Source organism: Engystomops pustulosus, chromosome 7 (genome assembly GCF_040894005.1).
Source record: "Engystomops pustulosus chromosome 7, aEngPut4.maternal, whole genome shotgun sequence".
Taxonomy (NCBI): domain Eukaryota; kingdom Metazoa; phylum Chordata; class Amphibia; order Anura; family Leptodactylidae; genus Engystomops; species Engystomops pustulosus.
In genome coordinates, this window is record NC_092417.1 from 113,057,571 (window position 1) to 113,064,716 (window position 7,146).

The 7,146-nt window shown below is 39.4% G+C and overlaps 1 protein-coding gene across 1 annotated transcript in view; it reads right to left on the bottom strand.

Annotated features, from left to right (window-relative positions):
- Positions 1-6,335, bottom strand: part of LOC140068934 (5-hydroxytryptamine receptor 3A-like) — a 32,148-nt gene extending 25,813 nt beyond the window's left edge. Inside the window, exons 1-2 of the mRNA XM_072114283.1 lie at positions 6,253-6,335; positions 3,299-3,444 (exon numbers count right to left, since the gene is read on the bottom strand). Coding sequence (XP_071970384.1) covers positions 3,299-3,444; positions 6,253-6,298 — 192 coding nt within the window. The 5' untranslated portion in view covers positions 6,299-6,335. The remainder of the gene's footprint in view (positions 1-3,298; positions 3,445-6,252) is intronic.
- Positions 6,336-7,146: the final 811 nt, after the last annotated feature.

Genomic DNA, 7,146 nt, shown 5'->3' on the forward strand with positions numbered 1-7,146 from the left:
AGTTTTTCGGGTTTTGTTTTTACGGCGTTCACCGTATGGGTCCAATAATGTTTCTGACTTATTGTACAGATTGTTACGGACGCGGCGATACCAAACATGTGGGGGGTTTTGGTGATTTTCAGGTTTTTTCACTTTATTAGACTTTAACTTTATTTAATTAGTTATTTTTATTAAAAATTGTGTTTATTTAGTGTTTTTAACTTTTTTTTCTTTACTTTTACAGGTTAGCTTGAACAAGTGATCCACTGATCGCTTGTTCAAGCTACTCTTCACCTAATACAGTGTAATACAGATGTATTACACTGTATTATGTGACACACTGAGCATGCTGCACATGCTCAGTGTGTCACAGCCGGGTCCTGCCAGAAGGCACGGACCCGGCACCCGGAAGAAGATCGCGCAGCCCCGGGCACTGGCAGTCCCGGGGCTGCGATCGGAGCAGCGGGACCCCTCGGTAGGCGCCGCAGAGGGGGTCCGAATCCAGTTAAATGCCCCTAGCACGCCGCGGTCAGAAATCTCTGATCGCGGTTGTTAGAGGCAGGTGTCGGCTATAATATATAGCCGACACCCGGAGCTTCTGGCCCCGGCTCCATTCAGGAGCCGGGGCCAGAAGTTTGACGTACTATTACTGCATATTGCGGGAACGCACCTCCCGCCATGCAGTAATAGTAAGTCAAATGTCGGGAAGGGGTTAAAGAGACCCTATCACCCCCAAAAAGTCACTAGGAGCTTCTTACTAAAGTAAGCAGCATCTAGCACTACCTTAGATGCCACAGTGTTAAACTGCTAGCTTTATTGAAATCCCCAATAAAGCTAGAAAACTCTGCAATGCCAAGGAGGTGGTGACTGCCACATGGAATGAGAGGGCTGGTCCAGGAAGAAGCAGCGTCACGGACCACCCTCTCACAGCGGTCTGGTGCTGCAGTGTTAGCTAGCATTATCAGAGGGTTTCGATAAAGCTAGCACTTTAACACTGCTACATCTGAGGTAACTCTATGAGTTGCTTACTTTAGTGGGGTGACAACTCCTCTTTAACCTTGCTTTGAACACATCACAGCTGGTTTTTTAGCCTCATCTGTGAAAAAAAACGGATGTTTCATCCGTTTTATTGCGGACCCTTTGCCTACCGTGATCCACATCAATGAAAAGAATAGGACATGTTTCATAATGTTTCATAGAAATTAATGGCTATGTGAGGCATCTGTGGAAATCACTGAACCACGGACGTGAAAGTGAAAGAGCCCTTTTGGACACGTGCAGATTGTTTTTTTTTTTCCTGGTTTAAGTGATTTTTCACTGATGTTTTACTGAACCATTCTTTTCAATGTGCCTTTTCAGACTTCATTGCATTCACTGAAAAAAAAGCCAACGTGAAAGAGCCCCTAGTCCCTAGTCTGAGTTCCACGAATGCCTCACAAAGCCTTTGATTTCTATGGGTGTTTTCACATTGCGTTGTATTTTCACTTATCCGTTACTGGTGGAAAAATTTTGAAACATGTCCTATTTTTTTCATTGATGTGGATCAAGGAGGGAATATAAGTCTTTGGGTTCACAAAAAACATGATGAAACATCCATTTTTTTTCACTGATGAGGCTGAAAAACTAGGTGTAATGCTTTCAAAGCAATGTTAACGCTTAAGTTTTTTTTTTGTGGACACAGAAACAAAATGGAATGAAAACTGAGATTTAACAGAAACAAAACAAATTGGATGCACAACTGAAGCTGAGCCTCAAGAACAATGTGAAAGAGAACTGTATGTGACTTATTCAGAAACTTGTAACTTGAGATGATAATTCAGTCAGTTAGATGAAACATGTTAGCAGAAGTAGATTAACAGCTTAAATTATTAATCACTTAATAGATTAAAAACTTCCAGATCATGTTTCATGGCTCAGCATGTGTGGCTTCATCCAGAGAATTAACATTAAAGTCACAGAGGTATAAGGACCTCATCCCTGCTGAACTGAAGTCCTCCCCATCTGAGAACATGCCTTCTAGTGTGATTAATGCACCTCTGCCCTTCAGGTTAGCTTGCTTTCAGCTCTTAAAAGGAACCTATCATCCCCTTATCCCCCATAAGCCCACCACCAACCACCAACCATCTAACTTACAACTCACTTCAAAGTCGATTTTCTGGATAATGTCATCTTTCTGGGCCATTCAAGAAACATGACCTAGAAGCTGTTCAACTGCTTGACAACATACTGATAGTAGTTTATTAGGTCAATTTCCGATGACAGGTTCCCTTTAATTCTACGTGCCAGCAGTTCTGAAAAATCATCTTTTATTCTTATGTAAAATGCAGTCAAGGAAGTAGGGCTACTCGTCCAGACAGTCAGGTAGCCACACCTTCAAGCATGATGGGTGCCAACCTCCTAATGCCCGCTTATCATTCTCCTTAAGTGCCAAGATATGTAGAAGTTTCCCTTGATTAACAAAAGTAAACCAAAGCCACCTCAAAACTGATTGCGGATGCAGTTTCAAATGCACAGTGTCTTTGCACAATCAGGCTGAGACCACACATTCTGCTCGCAATTTGTTTTAAAATGCAATGCAACCAAAAAAGGGAGGGGTCTGTACCAATCACATCTGAGCGGAAATAAATCGTATGCATTTCCTCTGAAACCCAGATACGATTGGCACATGCCCCTCCCTGTTCCAATTGTATTGCGTTTCAAAACACATTGCAGGCGGAATGTGTAACCACACCCTCAGGCAGAGACATTGCTCTAACTGTGTACTGTCTGAGCTGAATGGTGGGTGGGCATCTATCTTCTCTGATAGCAAGGGCAAGCTCAGTCTGAGGCTGCATTCACACGTGGTGTTTACATTGTGAAACACTATGCAACAGCGGTGTATTGTCTAATTACATTGCTGTTAACATTTGCGTTTTTAAAACACATTGGTGCACAATTACTAAGGGCTTTACAGGTATTTAAAAAGTGTCTGCACCACAAATTAAGGGGCGTTCCGGGGCTCAGTTGGACCATTCGCCAGATTTAACATGCAAGTCCGAGAGAAGTGTGTCGCACACCCCATGTTAAAGATAGACCAGAAAAAAAGTGGTGGACTCTGTTGGGCCACTTCTGGGAGCCCTCTACACACGACATAGGAAAACTGCATTTAGTTCAGTTTGAACCATTCTTAGTAAATGTGCCCCAATGTCAATGTGATGTTAACTCATGTATTCACATTTCATAAACACTGTGTTTGCAAAATGCAAATGGTAACACCATGTTAACATCACCTGCAAAATGGAAAAACATTTCGTAAGAAAAGTTTCCATAGTAAAATTACCAATTCAACAATTGTGTAGAGGGTCATCCCAATATCTACTGTAGTTGCAGTTGTCCAGTTTTTCACTGGTCGAATATTTTGGCTTGGAAAGGTCAAATTCTGAATCAGGTTATTGAAGCTACAGTCATCCTGGCAGTAATTTGCACCTAGGAAACAGAGAAAGAAAACTGAACTGTAATATAAGAAGCAAAAAGGCAGGTTTTACCACAATCTAATGAGGAAAATTAGAGGAAGGAAACTGACTTAACTGTTTATGCCTCATAGCTGACTGATGAGTAAAATAATCTTTGTTGGTGTAGCAGGAATCAGTCTGCAATTAGATAGAAAACTCCAAACTCCAAATGGTGGATCTTAAAAGGTAACTGTTACTAGATATACAATTAAAAAAAATTATACAATCAAAAATCTGTGTTACCAATGATAATGTATGGAGCCCTCTCCATACAAGGTGGGCGTTTGTTGCATACACCCACCAGTAACACCCGCAGGTGTTACCCCTGTAAATGCCTCCGGCACAGCTGTGGTTAATCCCCATATACTGCTATACAGTAGTATGGCAGTATATGGTAGGATCAATAAGACAACCTAGGGTTAAAGTCTAAAAAATAGTAAAAATAAAAAAAGTTTTAAAAAATTGTATTAAAAAACCTAAAAATTCAAACCACCCCCTTATATAAATATAAATAAACTGTAAAAATCATAAACATGTTAGATATCGCCACGCCCCAAAATGCCTGATATATCAAAATAAAATAACGGTTATTACTGGCGTTTAACTCCATAACGGAAAATAAAACACCCAGAGTCAAAAATATCACTTTTTGCCATTTTGAAAAAAATGTTAAAATTCTATAAAAAGTTATCAAAAGGCCTTACAGTCTTAAAAATGGTAGCATTGAAAATTTAATCAAAGGTTGCCAAAAATTACACCACACACAACTCCGTTTACTGAAGTATAAAAAAGTTATTAGCACCAGCCCCATGGCAAAATTAAGATTATTTTTTTGTACAGGAGGATTTAATTTTTGTAAATGTATGAAAGCATTGTAAAACCTATACAAATTTGGTAAATTTATGATTTCACCCTCACAAAAAATCAAGTAGATATGTGAAAAGCCGTAAAATCCAAGCAAGAAAATGGCGCAAATGTTTTTTTCACTGCATTCAAAATTTTTTCCCACTTCCCAGTACATGGCATGGAATATTAAATACTGTCACTCTGAAGTTCAATTTGTTATGCACAAAACAAGCCTTCATACAGCTCTTTAGATGTCAAAATAACAAGTTATAGATTTTTGAAGGTGGGGAGTAAAAATGGGAAACGCAAAAACAAAAAAAGGACCTTGGCGTTAAGGGGTTAAAAATCCTCCAGTAGAACACATAAGCAGGAAATATCATCCCTATTACATTGCTGCAATAAGTGAAGCCTAGATATAGATAGCTTGGGCATTGTGATAATCCCCCTGGTGCTCAGATGCGTGTGCGGAATCGCTTTGTGATTATTACTAAAGTCCTACAATGCATTAAAGCCTGAGTGCAGCTAAACAGAACATCCACTAGGGTGAACCAAATCACCATGTATTGGCAAAAGTGTTAGCTTGACACTGTCTCTTCTGTAAAGCTTAACAGAAGACAACACTTAAATGTCTAATTTACCATTATTATTTATTTTTGCAATTTTGCCTCCAATACAAATTTTAATACAACAGTGATCAAAGGGCCATATACTTGTCAAAATGGTAGCATTAAAAAGGGTTAAATTGTCAGCTTACACCAGTCCATACACTGAAGTACCAACAATTTGTGAGTTTCGGAATATAGCAATGCAAGGTGTTTTTTCTATGCAAGTATTTTAAATGTTAGTATTGAGAAATAACTAGACTATATAAATTTGGTATCTTTGTAATTGTACTGATCCAAAGAATAACAGAGAGGTGTTGTCCCAACCGCACAATGTAATACACAAGCACAATGTAATTAAAGCCCTTCAGAATATGGCACAACTGTGTTTTCTTGCTAATTCCACCACATTTGGATTTGTTTTTCTATCTTCCCAGTACATGCCACAGAATATTAAATGGTGCCACTTGGCCGTTTAATAATGGGCAAATATTTATTAAGGAATGTCATACATATTTAATATACTATACATACGTATCTTATGAGGTATTGTCAAACCTTTCTAATGGTTTACAACTAAGGTGTGCAGACAAAAAGCACATAAGTAACCAATATTTCTTACTAACATACTCATTAAGACCACTTTTTCTCCAATTTTACATCACCATATTGTGTAAATGACCAGTGGCGTAACTAGGAGAGACAGGGCCCCATGCAGTAACCCTTCCCACTTATATAATATACATATTAGTATACTCACACATGTGAGTTACAATCACTTATAAATACACTCATGTGCACACACAGCATATACACACACATACAGTGCCATATGCAACATACTCACATACAGTGTATGCAGACACCATAAACACATCACAGATACTGCATATATACATCACAGTATATGTTAGATACATATTATGCTGGACATGTGCAGTACAATATAGATATAATGGTGCGCATCCTCCATTCTTTATTGTGTCAGGTCGGATGACAGGCCCCCCTGACACTGCGGGCCCCCTGACACTGCGGGCCCCTATAGCTGCTACCGCTGTAGTTACGCCCCTGTACATGACATGACTGGGTTAGTTACTTGAGGCACATCTATGTTATCTATGTTTCAATACCCAAATAGACCTATAAAAAAACATTGCAGACCATATGCAGGATAATAAAGTAGATTGCATATGAGGGGCAACTGTTAACTAGAACAGTAATTGTAAATGTACAAGTAGAATACTGCTGTTCTCATCCCATTATCAGAACCATTAACAAATGCAAATAAGCTAATTATAATAGAAATGTTAAGTATAAGGCATAGAGAAACCTACCAAACAAGGTGCATGTAAGCAGGAGAGCCAAGCCGCTGGGAAACATTCTAAGACAAGAAAAAATACATGATCTTCTGTCACCAAGGGCACTTCTATAGCTGGGAGGAGATAGACTTCTCTTTCTGAGACACATGCTGGTTACAAAAAGTTGATAAACTTGTTTAAAATAGTGATTACCACTTAGGGTTAATTACATAAATTGTTGGAAAGGTATAGATAAAAATTAAAGGATAGAACAGCATACAAAATATTTAATGATATCATTGAAGCAAAATGATTGTGCTAAGTTTTTAGTATACAGACTGTTTTGCATACATACTCCACAGATATCTTTAGTCCTTCTACTTTCTACTTCAGGGACCTTCCCCCACTTCAGCAGGCTCCTGTAGCACAGGAATGGCCAAAAGATGGCACTGTGCTCCGTGCTTCTCTCTAATGTGTACCTCTGGTTGCTATTTTAGGGGAGGAGGTTCAATACTGGGACTCCATTTATAACCAGAAAAAGGAAAGCCCCCACTAGGTTCCACCAAAACTGTTGTTCAGGGGAACTAACTGCTTCACATATGTAACTTGTGGCAGCAAAAAATGGAAGATTTCAGCTCCCTGCTATACTATTGTACAGGTCACAGGCCACCAGTGTGCAGCCTGTGAGATGCAGGAGATACAGTGCCACTGGCTCCCATATCCCTCCAGAGAGAAGTAGAAGAAGAGGAGTGAGGTTATTATATATATTTTTTTATCACTGGGGGTCAGTGTAACTGTTTGGGAGGAGCAATTCTATGATAAAAAACAGGGGGCTTTGTGAGTAGCATACTGTGGGGTCTTGGCTATTGTGGGGGCACTGTGACTTGGGGGGCACTATGACTATTTGCTACTGTAGTGGCAATTTGAGTA